Source organism: Trichomycterus rosablanca, chromosome 7 (genome assembly GCF_030014385.1).
Source record: "Trichomycterus rosablanca isolate fTriRos1 chromosome 7, fTriRos1.hap1, whole genome shotgun sequence".
In the NCBI taxonomy this organism is placed as follows: Eukaryota; Metazoa; Chordata; class Actinopteri; order Siluriformes; family Trichomycteridae; genus Trichomycterus; species Trichomycterus rosablanca.
In genome coordinates, this window is record NC_085994.1 from 25,976,958 (window position 1) to 25,997,520 (window position 20,563).

The window sequence follows — 20,563 nt, forward strand, 5'->3', positions numbered from 1 at the left end:
ATGGTGTCCAGCATGTGTGGCGGCGCCCTGGTGAGAAGTACCAAGACAACTGTATCTTGCCTACAGTCAAGCATGGTGGTGGTAGCATCATGGTCTTGGGCTGCATGAGTGTTGCTGGCACTGGGGAGCTGCAGTTCATTGAGGGAAACATGAATTCCAACATGTACTGTGACATTCTGAAACAGAGCATGATCCCCTCCCTTCGAAAATTGGGCCTCATGGCAGTTTTCCAACAGGATAACGACCCCAAACACAACCTCCAAGATGACAACTGCCTTGCTGAGGAAGCTGAAGGTAAAGGTGATGGACTAAACCCAATTGAGCACCTGTGGCGCATCCTCAAGTGGAAGGTGGAGGAGTTCAAGGTGTCTAACATCCACCAGCTCCGTGATGTCATCATGGAGGAGTGGAAGAGGATTCCAGTAGCAACCTGTGCAGCTCTGGTGAATTCCATGCCCAGGAGGGTTAAGGCAGTGCTGGATAATAATGGTGGTCACACAAAATATTGACACTTTGGGCACAATTTGGACATGTTTACTGTGGGGTGTACTCACTTATGTTGCCAGCTATTTAGACATTAATGGCTGTGTGTTGAGTTATTTTCAGAAGACAGTAAATCTACACTGCTATACAAGTTGTACACTGACTACTCTAAGTTATATCCAAGTTTTATTTCTATAGTGTTGTCCCATAAAAAGATATAATAAAATATTTTCAGAAATGTGAGGGGTGTACTCACTTTTGTGATACACTGTATATACATATACATATACATTATATACAGTGTATCTCAAAAGTGAGTACACCCCTCACATTTCTGCAGATATTTAAGTATATCTTTTCATGGGACAACACTGACAAAATGACACTTTGACACAATGAAAAGTAGTCTGTGTGCAGCTTATATAACAGTGTAAATTTATTCTTCCCTCAAAATAACTCAATATACAGCCATTAATGTCTAAACCACCGGCAACAAAAGTGAGTACACCCCTAAGAGACTACACCCCTAAATGTCCAAATTGAGCACTGCTTGTCATTTTCCCTCCAAAATGTCATGTGATTTGTTAGTGTTACTAGGTCTCAGGTGTGCATAGGGAGCAGGTGTGTTCAATTTAGTAGTACAGCTCTCACACTCTCTCATACTGGTCACTGAAAGTTCCAACATGGCACCTCATGGCAAAGAACTCTCTGAGGATCTTAAAAGACGAATTGTTGCACTACATGAAGATGGCCAAGGCTACAAGAAGATTGCCAACACCCTGAAACTGAGCTGCAGCACAGTGGCCAAGATCATCCAGCGTTTTAAAAGAGCAGGGTCCACTCAGAACAGACCTCGCGTTGGTCGTCCAAAGAAGCTGAGTGCACGTGCTCAGCGTCACATCCAACTGCTGTCTTTGAAAGATAGGCGCAGGAGTGCTGTCAGCATTGCTGCAGAGATTGAAAAGGTGGGGGGTCAGCCTGTCAGTGCTCAGACCATACGCCGCACACTACATCAAATTGGTCTGCATGGCTGTCACCCCAGAAGGAGGCCTCTTCTGAAGTCTCTACACAAGAAAGCCCGCAAACAGTTTGCTGAAGACATGTCAACAAAGGACATGGATTACTGGAACCATGTCCTATGGTCTGATGAGACCAAGATTAATTTGTTTGGTTCAGATGGTCTCAAGCATGTGTGGCGGCAATCAGGTGAGGAGTACAAAGATAAGTGTGTCATGCCTACAGTCAAGCATGGTGGTGGGAATGCCATGGTCTGGGGCTGCATGAGTGCAGCAGGTGTTGGGGAGTTACATTTCATTGAGGGACACATGAACTCCAATATGTACTGTGAAATACTGAAGCAGAGCATGATCCCCTCCCTCCGGAAACTGGGTCGCAGGGCAGTGTTCCAGCATGATAATGACCCCAAACACACCTCTAAGACGACCACTGCTTTATTGAAGAGGCTGAGGGTAAAGGTGATGGACTGGCCAAGCATGTCTCCAGACCTAAACCCAATAGAACATCTTTGGGGCATCCTCAAGCGGAAGGTGGAGGAGCGCAAAGTCTCGAATATCCGCCAGCTCCGTGATGTCGTCATGGAGGAGTGGAAAAGTATTCCAGTGGCAACCTGTGAAGCTCTGGTAAACTCCATGCCCAGGAGAGTTAAGGCAGTTCTGGGAAATAATGGTGGCCACACAAAATATTGACACTTCAGGAACTTTCACTAAGGGGTGTACTCACTTTTGTTGCCGGTGGTTTAGACATTAATGGCTGTATATTGAGTTATTTTGAGGGAAGAATAAATTTACACTGTTATATAAGCTGCACACAGACTACTTTTCATTGTGTCAAAGTGTCATTTTGTCAGTGTTGTCCCATGAAAAGATATACTTAAATATCTGCAGAAATGTGAGGGGTGTACTCACTTTTGTGATACACTGTATATATATATATATATATACACAGTGGGGGAAATAAGTATTTAATCCCCTGCTGATTTTGTAAGTTTACCCCCTGACAAAGACTTTATTTTAACAGAGAGAGACAGAATATCAACAAAAAATCCAGAAAAGATCTCACCTGGTGGGGTAAGAATGATTCTGAGAAAGGTGAGGTCAGTCCAGAATTACACGGGAGGAGCTTGTCAATGATCTCAAGGGAGCTGGGAGCAGAGAAATGCTGGATATGACCCCAAGAACACCATCCCCACCGGGCATTTCTTTGCCTCCAAACACGGCGAGTGGAGTTGATGCCAAAGAGCTCAATTTTGGTCTCATCTGACCATATCACATTCTCCCAAGCTTTCTCTGAATCATTCAGGTGTTCATTGGCAAACTTCAGACGGGCCTGTACATGAGCCTTCTTGAGCAAAGGGACTTTGTGTGCACTGCAGGATCTCAATCCATTACGGCGAAGTGTGTTACTAATGGTTTTCTTGGTGACTGTGCTCCCAGCTCCCTTGAGATCATTGACAAGCTCCTACCGTGTAATTCTGGACTGACCTCACCTTTCTCAGAATCATTCTTACCCCACCAGGTGAGATCTTGCATGGAGCTCCAGAGTGAGGGTGATTGACTGTGATCTTGTATTTCTTCCATTTTCGAATTATCGCACCAACAGTGGTCTCTTTCTCACCAAGCTTCTTGCTGATGGTCTTGTAGCCCATTCCAGACTTGTGCAGGTCTACAATCTTGTCCCTAATGTCCTTTGATAGCTCTTTGGTCTTGCCCATGGTGGTCGAGAGATTTGAACGGAAGAAACTGATTCTGTGACAGGAGTCTTTTATACAGGGACAGGACTAATTTGTGTGCCTCATGGGCACATAACCGGTCTGTGGGGGTCAGAATTCTTGCTGGTTGGTAGGGGATCAAATACTTATTTCCCTTAATTAAATACAAATTAATTTATAACTTTTATTTAATGTTTTTTTTCTGGATTTTTTGTTGATATTCTGTCTCTCTCTGTTAAAATAAACCTTCCATAAAAATTATTCAAGTCTTTGTAAGGGGGTAAACTTACAAAATCAGCAGGGGATCAAATACTTATTTCCCCCACTGTACTGTATATATATATATACACGTTTTCTTACGTGTTTTCATTTACTGAAAGCACTAAGCCAAACAGGAGAAAAAACTTTAACAATAAAACTATTAAACATAAAATCACAACAGAAAGCTGTTTAATGTCCATATGGAGTCAATTCTGATTAGCATTCTGATTAGCAGTTACTGATTATTGTTTATGATCCTCTTTTTGTTCTGCTTTGCTGCCACGTTTACTGTCACCCTCCGTTGATTAAATACTTGCTGAAATGAACTGTTTCATGTGTTTTATAATGAATGGGGCGCTATAAGCGGTTCAGTCGACTAATGACAGTCCGGTTACCGGGTAAAAGAAATCAGAAAATTGCAGGTCTGGTGTGTATACTTTCCACATCGACAATATGAGAGGACAGTCACGTTACTTTTGAACTTCATGATGTGCCAAATTAATTAATTAAATTCATTAGCAAATAACAGAATTCGACTAAACTCATAAATAAAACAGAATAAAGCATGTTACCTTTTGCCACATTGGCAATGCTAAAGTGACAGTGTTCAAATCAAATGAGCTCTCCAACAAACTGCACCACTTTAGCATTGTGTAGATAAATTATAGGGGAGCTCCGTCTATCCGCGTTGTTAAATCCAATAAAACAGCTGTGAACTGCACAGTTACATGTTTAATAAATTATATTCAAATCTGACCCGCTCTAGTTCGCTTTCATACTAAGAACTAACCACACCGCCACTGCACTTCCCTTCTGACGACGGCGTCAGTGCCGATGCTGTACATCTAACATCCTCAATGGCCCTTTACTTCCCTACCTCTGTGCACTAGAGAAGGAACAAAACAAAGGGTTCTGTACGCTACAAAGCAGACTACATTTAGTGTATGAAAGCATTTGTTGTACTAAAAATCGTCCAATCAGAGACTGCCTACTTTAAAGGAAAAAGTGTTTTGTATTTTAAAACTGCGCACTTTTGCGCGGAATAAAAAAAATATGAATTGTAAATGTTGATTTAATGCATTTCTAATATAGGTACAGATAAATTAACTTAACTAATATATAACAAACAAATAAAATACCATTCAACATATTTTAAAATTGAAAACGCGCGAAGTGATGATAGGAAACGTCGAAAATAAATAATTTAATGCATTTCTTCTGTCCTGCACTCTGCTGCATTCTGTAACATCTTGTAGTCTGATGTGGTATGTCAGACGTCCTATTCTACAGCTGGCTTTCAGACGACAGGACTGTTGTTGATTCTAAATTAACCAATATTACTCATCTGTAGTGGGGACTCTAAAGGACTCTTACAAAAGAGGAATAAAAAACAGCGTTTAACAATATTTTTAAAATGTCATTTTCAAAACTAGAGAATAATTACTATTTAAAATCTATGAAACAGCGTGTTTAATATCTAAATTGCATTTCTTATGGTGAGTATATTTTGGTTTTCAAAAAAGTTAGACAGAAGATCATGGTTATGCTTAAACTTGGCACCAAGTTTTGGTGGCACCGTGGCAATGTGTATTCATGAAGCTGGTGTGTGTGTGCGTGTGCACATGTGGTTGGTGGTGGTCTAGGTAGGTAATTTACAAATACCTACAGCTGTGTTCTTTTTATCCATAAACAGTTGGTAATTGTAAAACAACACTGCCTTTTTAAAATTAGCAGTTCCATACTGTTTTAACGTTCTTCTGATTTGTGGTTGTTATAACTTTAATTAACAAAAAAATAAAATAAAAATAAAAATAAAAAATAAAAATTAACACTACAGCCCAGTGGAACCGGACCCGCCGCGATCATGACCAGGACAAGCGGTTGATGAGAAATAAATGCATTTCGGCTTTGGTCGGCTGCTTTACTGTGGCTGCCTTGGTAAAAGGGCAGTGTTCAATTTTATCATTTCTAACTGCGCGGTTTTGCGCAGTACGGCTTTAATTGTTGTTATTATGATATTTCACCATTTTAAATAAATAATTTTTTTTACATTTTACATTTTTTTTATTTGGTGATGTATTAAAACAACGTGCCAGTACTTATTTGTTGTTAAAACTATATCATAATTAATACATTATCAATATACAACTTTATTAAAGTGGCTTTTTTCACACAGAAATGATTGGAAGAGCCCGTTGGTCACTGGCTGTGTCCGAAATAACATTACTCCCTACGCTCTGCACACTGAAAAGTGCTTTATGGCTTACTGGCATTCCCATTTAAGAGGCATTTAAACATACTATAAGATTAAAAGAATATAATAGAATATATTTCATATTTTAGGATATTAGAAAAACTAGCCCGAAAAGGTTATGATATAATAGCTTCTCAAAGTATGCAATATTAATGCATTTGGTTTTGAACTCAAGCAAATATTAACAAATACTTTTATGTTTATGTGTTGTTCTAAACACGGGAATAATTATTCATTAATAAAACTAAAATAGGAAAAGCGCATCCAACGTCACTGGCTGTTTTTAATTTCGATCTTAATGCTTAAGCCCTACACACTAAATTGTGTATTACGATATTGGACACTTACCCACTTTAGTGTACTTTTAGGACTAAAAGTACTATTTCAGGACTACTCTGGATATTGCACAATAATAATTCTGAATAAAAATAGCCAAACTAGAATTTAGTGCACTATTTATTGAATAAAGTGTGACATTAGACGCAGCCTGTGCTTGTTGGTAGAGTAGTGTTGTTGTGGCCCCGCCCATGTTCCGTGCGTTTACGTTTGTCAAGATGAAGGCGACGCTTGGGTTTACTTGACCAGTGTAATGTATGATTAGAAATCGCCATCAGCGTTTCCGATCCGGCTGCAATGGACGAAACTCGGTAAGTCCGCATTAAAATCCAACTGTTGCGATGCTAGATCTCAAACTGTTGTTAGCAGCAGGCTAAGCACAACAGTGATATCAACCCAAATAGGTTGTATTTAACCATATAGTCCACTAGGTAGGCTGCAGAAGTTACTATGTATCACTTAACTTTGCGCAAGTGCTTAGAGAGCACATGACAATTCGGGTTTAGACTGTAAAACGTAAGAATTCAAAAGGAAGTTATTCTGATTCTCGTAAAACAGGCAAATAAATACTGCATGGTCAAAAATATGTAGACATTCGTCCATGATCATGTCTTTTCGACCAGCATCTGTAACAGGCTTCACTCTTTTGACTTTCCCTAAAATGTTTTAAAGGTCACAGAGGGAATTCGTGTCCGTTGGGTTAAAAGAGCATTTGTAAGATTAGGCACTAATGATGAACGAGAAGACCTGTCTTCTATATGTGTAAAGGCACCACTGATACGGAGGTTTGTTAAAATTTAAAGAGATATATGCTGCCATCAGGGAGACTACTCTTCCTAGTATTTTGTAATTTTAGCATCTGTGTCAAAAGTCCATAAAAATTTTTACTACGTTGTTTATTTTAGCAACTAGATTAGCATTTACCAGATTATTGTCACCATCGATTTTGCAGTCCATTGCTGGTGCCTCAGCATCAACAGAGTGTCGAACTCCCTTCTCCAAACCTGACACCGAGGCACAGGGATCTGCTACCCACACCATGTGGACCAGTAAGTCTTCCAAATTTGGAGACATGGTAATGTTAATTTACCTTCTTCCATTCCATTTAACACCTTATATCCTGTGTACTTTTTAGATAAAACGGTGGTCGGAGCTCCCTTGCTTGGTGAAGCTCTACTACTGCTTTACAGTGGTCTCCTTGATGGCCCTGTTGATCCTCACTGTTATCAACATCAACAGAGAGTCCTGGAAGAAGGGCAGTGACAATGATGACTTGACTGTCTCCCTCATCCAGCTTGTGAGCATCTGTAAGGGAGTATAGGTGCTCTGTAGAATGTAACCTGCTTTTTAAATATCTATTGGTGTAAATTATTACAAAAATAATTTTAACCGGTTTTATGGTGCTATAAAGAGCACATATAAAACTTGTTTAATTTCACTTTTGGCAGTTGTTTAGACAGCCAAACTATCTTTATGTAAGTGTATATATTTTTAATTGTATAATGCTTTGTAGAAAATTATTACCGAATAATGATTTATCATCCAATTCCTTTTTTGGATTTTAAATATAGTACATTTGGACATAATAGAGCATATTATTTATTATTAAAATATATTTGACATGTATTGTGTACCTACAGAAATGGTTTTAGCACTGCAGCTGGTTTTGTGAGCATTCAAAAGAATAGTGATTTTTTCAAAAGAATAGTGAATAGTGACAAAATACAGTAGTAATAGATTTTAAGGTTTAAAAAAATTATTAAACATTTATGTCTATGCAAATTAAGCAGCTTGTTTACCTAACATATTGTCTGTGTTTTTTAATGTTTCCCCAGTGTTTTGTGGGTACTACATCACACGAGGCATTCTGCAGGAGAACAGGCAGGAGCTGATTGTGTTTGTGCTGAGCGTAATCGTGGTAATAGTGCGCTCTGTGGTCAACTTCATCGTACTCAAAGTCTACGATACCCTGCTACTGGTAACTTTCATCTTGGCTTCAGAAAACTGAACTCCAGTAAGCCTCTTCCTTGGGTGAGGCTGGTCGGTTTGTTTTAGCTGTAGGTTTCACAAGTGCAACAGATCTTGCACCTAAAATGGAATTTGGCCAGAGAGAAGTTTCAAAAGCTCAACCAGAGCATGTGAGAAAATTTGAGGAAGTTGGACATGGAACAGGATGTCAGAATGGGAACAGGCTTCATGCACATGATGAGCACGTTGCACAAAAGTCTTTTGATTACCATCCAGTTAGTTGATACTGTTACAGTGTCTGTAACGAGTGCTCATCCTCTGAAGTCAGTGTGTGGGTTATTAGTAAAAGAAGTAAATAATGTTTTACTTTAGTCCTTCTTTATGACACTGACATAAGTGTATCATCACCCAAATGTAATACGCAGTCGTGGGTGGTCATAACATTTGATGTCGGGTATTATAACAGTATTATTTTACCAGTATCTAAAAGGGTCTTGACAGCTTCTCGACTCATTTTTAGGAAATCAACTGTTTACAAATCATAATGGTATATGACACTGGACATAATGTTTTTTTTTCTCCTGATTTAGCATAGTCAATCTGTCTTCCGCTGTAAAACATGACGTTAAAATCCTAATAAACAAACAAACAATGTGCATTGGAAACAATCAGGATGGGCCTTTTCCTATTTGGCCTGTAGAACACAACATCTATAAGTTCCAAAAACAATTTCAGTTGTGGACCTCAATCCATCTCAGTTGAACTTAAGCCCAGAGACATTGTTAACATATGAGTTTTGCTTTACATATAGTCTAAACTTGCTTTTGTAAATGCAGCAGTACATTGTTCATTGACAAGTGTCCCATGTGGTTATAATCATAAATACAGCATTTTGGTGCAGCCTGAGTATTCAAAGGTCACATTAACGTTTAGCATTTAGCAGAGTGACTTCCTCAAAAAACATTTCCCTATTCTAGTACAAATAAACAACAGCCTACGCACGCAAATCTGTTAAAACCCTATTAGAACAAAAGTAAATGTAGAAAAACATTTATTGATAGTGTAGTCTTTTAAGTGCGCAGTGAAGTGGTAGGTCTACAGTTGTCTGCTAAAGAGGGCAAGAGACTTAGCTGTTCGAACAGACAGGGGATGTTCATTCCACCACCTGAGTGCTACTACAGAAAAGAGCCTTAATGCCTCTCTTTGTTGAGATTGGTGGATCAAGATGAGCCAGACTTGAAGCTTGAAGGTTGCATGGTACAGAATTGGGTTTGATAGGTTCTCTAAGGTAGGTGGGGGCTGGTCTGTTTTTAGCTTTGTAGGCAAGCATCATTATTTTAAATTGAACTGAATTGTGGGCAGCTACATGAAACCGTTGAATAGAGCACAGCAGTGGGAGGCTGCATTTTGATTCAACTGCAGAATTTTAATTGTGGACCTTGGAAGATCTGCCTGAAGGGAGTTGCAGTAGTCCAGCTTTCATAGAAGAGTGACTTCCAAAGACATAGCATCACCTGTGGAATATTTCTAAACAGATGTTTTGGTCATTGCTCTGGTCCCAACATTTTAAAAATGTGTTCTGTTCAATTAAGCTGATATGGTAAAATGTCAAATATCCATGTGCTGCTTTTAATATATTACCTGTAAATTACAGGTTACAAGTCACTGTGTTCTGTTTTGATATTTTACCAATTATTTGTAATTTAGTTTAAACGTCTTCAGGTTCTCATGTTGTTATTTTTTTGTGTATTTTAGGTGCGTTTTGTATGTGTTCTGTCTGTTGGTGGCCTGCATGTGATTTGTGGCTTGCTGCTCATCAGAAGGCCCAACATGATGGCCTTTAGGGTGGGCGGAGCTTTGGAGAGCCTCCAGGAACAATACTTCCAAGTGAACCTTTGCTTTTCAATGGTTACTTTTGATCTCCAGGACCAGGTTATTACCCTAATTTTATTACATAATTTTAAAATTGTTTTATTTCAGGCATAACACAAGCTCATCCATAATGGCAGAAAAAGCTCAGGCATAACACAATCACATAAAGGTGTAAATTCAAAAAGTGTTCACACCTCTTGACCTTTTGCACACATTATTTTGTTGTGCATTGCATTTTGACTTGTATATTTGCCATTTTTGCCCACATAATGACAGTGTTTGTGTGCATCTTATTGGCTTTAATTAACCTTGATATATGTTTAGAACTCTGTGTCCATCTGTTTTAATTTGAATTAATTGAACACAATTTGGAAAGGCCCACAGTTTACACTTTGCCACAACATAATACTTTTAATACTTTTAAAAGTGGCTTTCATGTCAGGGTGCTAAGTGAGAAGCCACTGTTGATTAAAAGCCATTTGACAGCCCACTTTGGAGGTTGCCAAATGGGGGAGGGGAAATTGGTAAGAATTGATGGATGAATGAATGCGCCCACATAAAGGAAAATCTTTGAAGAAAACCCTGTCTCTTATGCACACAGACACATACCGGTGCAATAGTTAACTTTTCAGCAGCCAAAACTTTTCTGTGGAGTGGCTTTGTGGCAAGTCTCTGAATGCCCTTGATTGGGCCAAATTGTTATGGCCAGATGGCTGGGGTAAAGTATTTCAGAAACAACAATGGGTGTGCTCAGGCAGCCATGCTTAGTACTCAACAACAGTGGCCCAAGGAGGGACAAGCCACAAACCACCAACATGTTGTTGGACATTGATGGGAGTCATTGATGCCAGATGACATACAGGCAGTGGTGTCTGATAGAAATAAATAATTTTAATACTGGGCATGAGGTAAATGTGTCACACAGTACATTAAACTCGTTTATGTATGGGGCTGTGTAGTCGCAGGCCAATCTAAGTGCCCATGCTATCTCCTGTCCACTGTCAAAAACACCTACAATGCGCACACAGGCATCAGAACTAGACGTCAGAGCAATTGAAGCAGGTTGACTGGTCGTCAATCCTGTTTTCTTCAAGATCATGTGTGTATTGTTTTCCCATGGAAAAAAAGTGGCAAAAAGATAAGAAAAACCCATTGGTCACTCTAGAAGCTTTGTTAAAAGGTGGGAGAACCTGACAGATAACCATGTTAGCAGCACTCAAAATACAAGGCCTTTATGGTAGAGTGTCAGGTTGGAAATGACAATTTAGTAAAATACATAAGGTAGAATGCTTGGAATTTGCTAATCAGCAAGGACTTTAGCAACACAAAGATTCTCTTGTCTGATAGGAATAACATTAAACTTTTTAGGCAGCACCATTTTTGGCAATAAAAAACGTAAAAACAAACCATAATATTGACAATATTGACTGACAGTAATAGCAGTTTATTTACATGCAATTCTGTATGGCTACGAAGCTACAACTAGTAATTCCAGTATTAGTAAGTGCAGGATTGCTATCTAAAATGCAAATTTGTTCTCTCAATTTCACATCTCTCTAGTTGTTAAGCTGTGGTTTCTTACAATGAGAAACCACCAAGTTTCTAATGTAAAGTAGGATACAACAGTTCAGGTTGTAGTGAAACAGTGAGAATCAGTTTCTCTCTGTGCTTTATTTTAGACTACGTCATATAAACAATCTCTTATTGGCGGCATTTTGGAAAGGTCACCGGCAAGTCTGTGCAGTGTGCAAGTTAGCGCAAGTAAGCAGGAATGCAGGAATGCTCCATAGAAAACAAAGATACAATCAGCACAAAAGCAGTTTTGCCTGTTTTTGACATTTTGAAATGTCTATTTAAATGTGTTGTTTTACTCCATTTACTAGCTGTGCCTGTGCATCCTGATCCTTACCTCAGGTACCTCTGTGTCCTACACCCACACCATTATTCTAGGAATTGGAGTCGCCTGGGCCTGCATCACTGCTGCGACTGGAGCTATTTCTGTGAGTAAATTAGGACTGCATTATCACAAAAAAGTGAAAGAAAACTGTAGCAGTAGTTCTTCCCCACTCCCAAACAAACTGTAATCCTTAAGTCCCATCCATAAGGTATCTTACAGGAATGTACACAGTAGGCATTCATGTACATAACAGTTTGAGTGTACTTAACATTTGAGTAAGATACACTGAGGCTGTTTAGCATTACATGTACACAGTAGGCATTCATGTACATAACAGTTTGAGTGTACTTAACATTTGAGTAAGATACATTGAGGCTGTTTAGCATTGAGCTTTTACTCCACTCTAGTTCAAATAAATCCTAAACCTAATTACAGTTTGTGCACTTCTATAATCCAATATTTCATGGACAATGTACACAGTGTATTATCCATCAAATTTGTATTTTGTTTTGTCATTTGTTACCTTTAGCCATGACATAATGCTATACTTTTTAGGTCTAGAGCTTAAGATACAGCATGCAATGGTACTGTAAAGTACTGTGTTTCTCTAGCCTACACAATATGTTTAAAAAAAGTTAAAATAATTTTACAAATAGGAATTAGTCAAAGAGGTATTACACCAGGATGAAGTCACAATGAGTAAATGAATTACTTAAAATGTCTCTAGTGCCATCTGGTGATATTTTCAAAAGCTGCCGTGTCATTAGAAATAGCAACTCTCAATGACTGACACGAAGATGTGATGTTTTCTGCTGTAGTCAACAAAACAGAACATTTGTCACTGTGAAAAATTTTGATTTTATACACTCTTAGCATGTGCGTGTGGATGGCTGAAACGCTTCAGCTCAGTAATTAGGTGTGTCCACATACTTTTGGCCATATGGTAAATTTTTCCTTTAAATAAAAAATGGCAGCAGTTATCAATGTATAAACTCATAAGAACAGTTTGGGTGTTAAACTGTGTTTATCATCTTAAATTTTATTGTAACGGACATAGCAAGTTCCTTTCAAATGACTGTTTTAATCACCCCCACTTTATAAGGTTTTTGCTAAGGTGGGGTCTGTGAATAGTAATACACATTTCAGGATGGGCCACAGCTCGTACCTCTCATCCTTAGCATTCTACATCTGTCAAATGTAAAAAAATGGTATGTTATGGTCTGCTAATTAACTATGGCTTGTTTTTTTTCCTGTTCTTAGGTTTTAAAAGAAGTGAAGCCTCTAGTTTGGATTTTCTATCTACTGAACTTGCCTCAGCTGGCTTATTTCATCTACCTCCTGTACACGGTAATACTTAAAATGTAATGCAGGTGTTATGTATTTGTGTAATTAAGGAGTATGTGGCCTAATGTGGTAAACACATCATATAAAGGTGAAAAAATATATAATGGCTGTAGTAAATACACATTTTAACAAGAAGGAGGAACACAGGGTGACATAAGAGCGGGGTATGGTCCACACAGGTGGACTATAACCTGTGCAGGAGATGCAACCTGAAAGAGATTTGAGACTGTAAGGTGGTAGCAGGCGAGAGTTGTAGTAAGACAGCATCAGATGGTGGTCTGTGAGTTGTCTTTGAAGATGAAGAGAAGAAAGAGAGTGAGGGCAGATCCAAGAACTGGATGGAGGAGGTTATACGAAGAAGGCAGCGCTAGGACATTAAGAGAAGAGGTGAGACAGGTGCTGGATGATAGTAAAGGGGTGGTAAGAGAATCAGCTAGGAAGGCACTTAGTGTGATGTCTAGACAGAGGAAGGAAGAAAAAGAGACTGTGTGTGGAATGAGGGAACTGCAGGTAAGTTTAAGAAGGAAGAGGTTGGCAAAATGAACTAGGATCCCCAAAGAGACAAATAGAGTACACAGGAGTATAAGGTAAAAAACGCGTATGGCAAGCTGTATAAGTAGTTGGTCACTGAGGAAGGTAAAAAGTACCTGTTGGCCAGACAGGAACAAAGCTGGAAAGGCTGATGCCGATACGTATGTGCTGAAAAATAAGGAGAGTGCACTGAGGTGGAATAAGTAGTTTGAGGAGCTGCTAATTTAAGGTTGAATGATGTAGAGAAAGGAAGTGGTTCGGATTAGCAAGTAGGAAGTGAGGGCAGCTATAAAGAAAATGAAAAGTGAAAAGGCAGTTGGCCCAGATGACATACCAATAGAGGCACAGACATGTTAAGAAGAGATGGCACTAGATTTTTTAAACTAAATTATTGTACAAAATGATGAAGAGGAGGTTTATGGATGCAGTGAGAAAGGACATTCAGGTGGTTGGAGTGACTGAGGAGGATGTTCAGGACAGGGCATAATAAAGATGATTCACTGTGGCAACCCCTAAGGGAAACAGCTGAAACAATAAGTAGAAGAAGTGGACAGATAAAATGAAAGTGATTACTAATGGACACAAGGCACTACTTTGAGAGGTGCCAACATGGTGGAGGAGGGGTACTGTATGAGCTGCTAATCCATTACCAAATCTACTGCCATTTTCTGGAACATACTATATACAGTACAAGCAGTATACAGAAAGAAGTCAGCAGCATTCAAAAGACTATGATGTTTTTGCAGGATGGTGCTCTATTACTTGGATCCAAGTACCCCACTGCTTAGCTAGCCATCAAAGTCAAGTCAAGTCAATTTTATTTGTATAGCGCTTTTTACAATGAACATTGTCTCAAAGCAACTTTACAGAATCCAGGACCTACAGACCAAAAACCACTGTTGAGCAAGCCGAGGGCAACAGTGGCAAGGAAAAACTCCCTTAAAATTACAGGAAGAAACCTTGAGAGGAACCAGACTCAGCAGGGACCCAACCTCCTTGGGTGGCCTGGAGAATAATTTGAATAAATAGGATTTACACAAATAATACATAATGCATACAGCAACAAATAATTGGAGTTTTGGAATTATTTGTCTGTGATAAAGTCCGTAGTGAGTTCTTGACATTTTTGGTGCATGGTTCCGTCACATCTAGCAGGAGCAGCATTGTTGGCACAGCAGTCTTGATGTGCAGTCTTCAGCCTCGGGGTAAAACGACAGAAGATCTAGTTAAAATGTGAAATCGTTAAGAGTAAAATGTCAGTTTTGCAGAGAGTAGCTTTAGACTCCGGCACTCCTAATTATTACAGCATAACTAAAAGGGAGAGCGAGCAGGTAACAAAGTCATGAAGGCTTTCACAGGACATCAGCATCCACCTCCCCCACCGTCAACAAACCTGAGTGATCGGACTAGAGAGGCAGAACGACAACAACCCAACATCCCTGATCACCACAAGTTTCTATAACCAAGAACCCCCAAGCTCTGTGCCTTTGTCTATATTTGGGGTGGGCAGCTCTGGTCCTAGAGGTCAGAAATCAGATGCAGCCAGAAGCCAACACGCAGCACCAGCAAATCTGACGAACATAAGAGCACCAGACTGTCCAGACCCCAGACATCCAGGACCGGAGCCACATACCCCTAGTTTGAAAAGACTAATCAAATGGGTTGCAGTAATCAAGTTCACTCACTCATACTGTGAAGCCAGACCTTGTAGTGCTTTATAAGTTAGTAAATTTATTTTGTAATTAATTCGGAATTTAACTGGCAACCAGTGTAGAGATGATAGAACAGAACTAATATGATCAAACTTTCTAGTTCTGGTTAGCACTCGGGCTGCTGTTAGCACTCGGGCTGTTAAAGGCCTCAAAGATGAACAAATAAAAACCTGACCCTCTTCCTCACCTGAGAAATCCTTAAGAAATTGACTCAACGTATGAAAGACTTGTGTTAATTACTGAAAGGAACAATGATTAATATAGTCACTGAATATTTTTGAAAGGCCAAAAAATGTTGTTTATCATTTTTAGTTACCTGGGTGTACATGTACATTGTACATTAAAAATTGGGAATAAACAAGTGAGTTGGAAAAGAAATTCTGCATGCCTATATATTCCTCTGAGGATGACAAAACGTTTCATTTGTTAAACGTTTAACAAGCTTGAGGTTTAATAACATTTTGGATTGACTGAAAACGGTGCATGTGTTCATTAATAAAATTAATCATTAGGAGTACAATTTGTCAGATAATTGTGAGCACAATGTAGTGTGAATTTATTATACTGTAGTTATTAGGGTAAATTTATTTATTGCAGAGCTGATAAGAGTCTGAACAAGGTTATATCTGAGGAAAAGTTTACAATAAGAAGTAAAAAGGCTTTCTGAAGCCTTCCTTATTTATTTCTGGAAAAGTCTTTGAATAATTGAAACAAAAACTATAAGATGAATTTTGTGGAAGAACTGGTTCAGCAGTATTTCGAATGATTGAAAGATTTGCACATCTGTTTTTGCTTCTGATATACAACTTTATACTTCATACAAACAATGCACGCATTATTTGAAAGTGACTACCTGTCTGTGTCCTAAACCACGTTATGTGTGCTACATAATGTGTAACAACCATTTAAGGTGCAAAAATAACACAGTACAGTAGTGTGCAGTATGGGGGTATAGCTCTGCGAGACTAGGATTTGACTAAATTCTTAGAAGTTTTGTTGTGGACTGAATTAGTTTTTCCCACACAGATCATTTCGGAGTGGGGACAAAGTAAGACTTTCACACTGGAGGCTGCTGCGATAACAGGCTGTGTGATCTCAGTGACCATCAAAGGTGTGCTGTTCTGGAGCCTGTTCCGCCTGTATCGCAGCTTTGGTCAAGGCCTGCATGAGAGAAGTAAGAGCTATTCTCCATTTTCAACACAGAAAAATGAGAAACATGATAGGAAATTAAGGGGTAAAAACTTAAAACCATTCATGTTACTCTGACGTATGTAACTGAAAATGGTCAGAGTTACCCTGTGGTTTTGAAGAAATAAGTTTTTTAATACGAGTTGTCTTTGTATCTGATATGTTTCTGAAATACTCTAGGTGCCCTGTGATTGTTAAGTTTGTACAGCTTTTTCCATTTTTGTTTAAATTCCCTATATCCAATTCCCTGTGGCACTTTTTTCTGCATGCACAACCATTATGCTAGCCAAGGAGCGTTGTTGGCTAGCACCAGCAGACAGATTCCTGCAGAGAGTCTTAACACAAACAGCTGTATGGAGGAACACGCAATGCTCTTTGTATTTTTCAACCAGGCAGTGAATGTTGCTGTTGACTTTTAATTTGGCCTTTTCTCTGTCAGACACTGCCAGTTGTGTCTGTAGAGCACTTGACCAGGCTATTAAACATAGCTGTGCCACCCGAGCAACAGATTTGCTCTAGAATTTAAAACAGTGTTTAAAGGAATTAATTTTCATTCTATTTCCAGAATGTATGTAATGTTTGATCATTTTGTGTCTTTATCTTTCTTTTTAGTGTTTGCTTCAGACAGGCAGTGAAAATCCTTCTGTGGAGGTCTAGCATGAGATCTGCGCTAAGACCAGCCAGCCTGAAGTACTACAATGCGCCCGATTTGTTTTTAATGTTTTCAATATTGCTGTTACTAATGCACTTAGTGCTGGCTTCCGAAACTTTTATTGGCTACGTTCATCACTGAAAAAGAGTTTTGAAATTAGTTTTAGACACAAAGTGATCGTGAGCAAACAACACAGAAGTTTAGCTTGTGGTACATTTTATAAACTTATAATTTTGGATGCAATAGAACAAATTTGAGAGCACTTACTGCCTAAAATGTACTAAATGCTTAGATAAAACAGCATTGCTGACTAGAACATTTACAAACTAGTTTAGATTTTATTTAAAATAACAGTTGCAGATTCTCCCATTTAACTAGTGCCTAGTTCGGAGGTATTTGATTACCATTCATTATGGTCTGGCTTCTAAATATTTTCTGTCCTTGGTTTATCCATGACAGAAGTATGATAACAGTGTGGAATCTGAGTCTTTTCATAGATTATAGTGTCATCAGGGATAATGGATGACACATGTCTAAAAACTTGTGCCAATTCCAACTCAACTGCTTAAATTGCAGTGCATTTAAAAGCACACAGTTCACAGTTAATTTATCTTTAATTTAACTTAACTTGACTCAATTTATTTTAATCAGTGAAGGAAACAAATACTCTGAAACTCTGTTCTTTTCTTAACCTGGTCAGGTTGGATTAAGTGCAAAATCAATTATGCTGCAGGGCCAAGGAACAAAAACAAATTAGCCACATAATCTGTTTATGTTTATCACTGTGCTTTAAAATATTAGCTTTGCAAACAATGACAAATCTTATTTTTTAATCATTGTTATTGTGTAGCTAACAACAAATTACTTTAACAGAATGTTTCTTTTAAACTAATGACTGTGATTTTATATGCTTTTATTTATTTGAATATATTGCAGCCAAGTGCCTAAAATGTACAAAACTATATGTGTATATATCGCATTCATGGTGACAGAGGTCTAAATTTAAATGCAGCACTTTTGATTTCAGTTGTTTTAAATGTAAATAAAAAAAGTTTACATGCACTCATAAGGCACATGTATGTCATGAAAATCTAGAGATTTCTATAATGTTTTTTTATGTGACTGAATGATTGGATTACATACTTTTCTTAACAAGGAGTACTTTTATAGCATTATTGTGTTTTCCAAAAATCTGCTGCAGTTTTTTACAGTTGGTTGTGTACATTTTACTTGGTGGTATGGCCTCCAAATTTTATGTAAGTGAGTATGTTTGACTATGACTGTCATGCTGGACAGAAGCTCATGATCTGTTCATTCTAATTGACTTCTTTTTGTTGTGCAACAGCTTTTAAATAATGGTAGTTTATAAATTCTTGGAGTAGTTTAAAATGTCCATTCATAACTTTCTTTCTGCACAAGATCACAGTTTGGCTTTTCCTTCTCACTGTTTCATGTACTTAAATGAAACTGCAGAGTCACCAGGTATAGTCAATCATAATCACAAACAAGGAATTACAAAAGCCAATGCCACAATACTGAGTTACACAATCAAATACCAGCAAGTTCATATTTTAAGTTGTATGTCTATTTTTTTTTACCCAATATACACGCTATTTGCAGAAATTGTAATGAAGAAGTGTTTCATTCCCACAAAAGAACAAATGCAGAAATCATATACCGTCCCAATATTTATAAAAATGTTTGACTTAAACTGTATTTTATTTTATTTTTATTTTTTTAAACTCACATTTTTATTGAAATGTTTACATACAGCAAGAGATACATATTTGAGGTATGTATTCAGTCACAGAGAAAATTAGAACATATGTTGCAAACAGAAATTGAAAAACAAAAACATAACAGTCATGGTTACAGGTATCCCTAATCAAAATACAAATACAGTGTATCACAAAAGTGAGTACACCCCTCACATTTCTTCAGATATTTAAGTATATCTTTTCATGGGACAACACTGACAAAATGACACTTTGACACAATGAAAAGTAGTCTGTGTGCAGCTTATATAACAGTGTAAATTTATTCTTCCCTCAAAATAACTCAATATACAGCCATTAATGTCTAAACCACCGGCAACAAAAGTGAGTACACCCCTTAGTGAAAGTTCCTGAAGTGTCAATATTTTGTGTGGCCACCATTATTTCCCAGAACTGCCTTAACTCTCCTGGGCATGGAGTTTACCAGAGCTTCACAGGTTGCCACTGGAATGCTTTTCCACTCCTCCATGACGACATCACGGAGCTGGCGGATATTCGAGACTTTGCGCTCCTCCACCTTCCGCTTGAGGATGCCCCAAAGATGTTCTATTGGGTTTAGGTCTGGAGACATGCTTGGCCAGTCCATCACCTTTACCCTCAGCCTCTTCAATAAAGCAGTGGTCGTCTTAGAGGTGTGTTTGGGGTCATTATCATGCTGGAACACTGCCCTGCGACCCAGTTTCCGGAGGGAGGGGATCATGCTCTGCTTCAGTATTTCACAGTACATATTGGAGTTCATGTGTCCCTCAATGAAATGTAACTCCCCAACACCTGCTGCACTCATGCAGCCCCAGACCATGGCATTCCCACCACCATGCTTGACTGTAGGCATGACACACTTATCTTTGTACTCCTCACCTGATTGCCGCCACACATGCTTGAGACCATCTGAACCAAACAAATTAATCTTGGTCTCATCAGACCATAGGACATGGTTCCAGTAATCCATGTCCTTTGTTGACATGTCTTCAGCAAACTGTTTGCGGGCTTTCTTGTGTAGAGACTTCAGAAGAGGCTTCCTTCTGGGGTGACAGCCATGCAGACCAATTTGATGTAGTGTGCGGCGTATGGTCTGAGCACTGACAGGCTGACCCTCCACCTTTTCAATCTCTGCAGCAATGCTGACAGCACTCCTGCGCCTATCTTTCAAAGACAGCAGTTGGATGTGACGCTGAGCACGTGCACTCAGCTTCTTTGGACGACCAACGCAAGGTCTGTTCTGAGTGGACCCTGCTCTTTTAAAACGCTGGATGATCTTGGCCACTATGCTGCAGCTCAGTTTCAGGGTGTTGGCAATCTTCTTGTAGCCTTGGCCATCTTCATGTAGCGCAACAATTCGTCTTTTAAGATCCTCAGAGAGTTATTTGCCATGAGGTGCCATGTTGGAACTTTCAGTGACCAGTATGAGAGAGTGTGAGAGCTGTACTACTAAATTGAACACACCTGCTCCCTATGCACACCTGAGACCTAGTAACACTAACGAGTCACATGACATTTTGGAGGGAAAATGACAAGCGGTGCTCAATTTGGACATTTAGGGGTGTAGTCTCTTAGGGGTGTAC

The 20,563-nt window shown here is 38.8% G+C and overlaps 2 protein-coding genes across 2 annotated transcripts in view; one reads left to right on the forward strand and one right to left on the reverse strand.

The window, feature by feature from the left end:
- The window catches only part of si:ch73-236j9.2 (solute carrier family 35 member E2A), a 49,304-nt gene extending 45,104 nt beyond the window's left edge, over positions 1-4,200 (reverse strand). Inside the window, exon 1 of the mRNA XM_062999174.1 lies at positions 4,045-4,200. The gene's annotated coding sequence lies outside the window, so the exon portion shown is untranslated. The remainder of the gene's footprint in view (positions 1-4,044) is intronic.
- A 1,948-nt stretch (positions 4,201-6,148) lies between these two features.
- On the forward strand, positions 6,149-18,923 carry LOC134317824 (uncharacterized). The gene is made up of 9 exons (XM_062998551.1): positions 6,149-6,373; positions 7,015-7,111; positions 7,198-7,369; positions 7,898-8,040; positions 9,786-9,962; positions 11,786-11,902; positions 13,060-13,146; positions 16,413-16,560; positions 17,187-18,923. The coding sequence occupies exons 1-9, from the start codon at positions 6,360-6,362 to the stop codon at positions 17,207-17,209; spliced, it is 978 nt and encodes a 325-aa protein (XP_062854621.1). The 5' UTR covers positions 6,149-6,359; the 3' UTR covers positions 17,210-18,923.
- Positions 18,924-20,563: the final 1,640 nt, after the last annotated feature.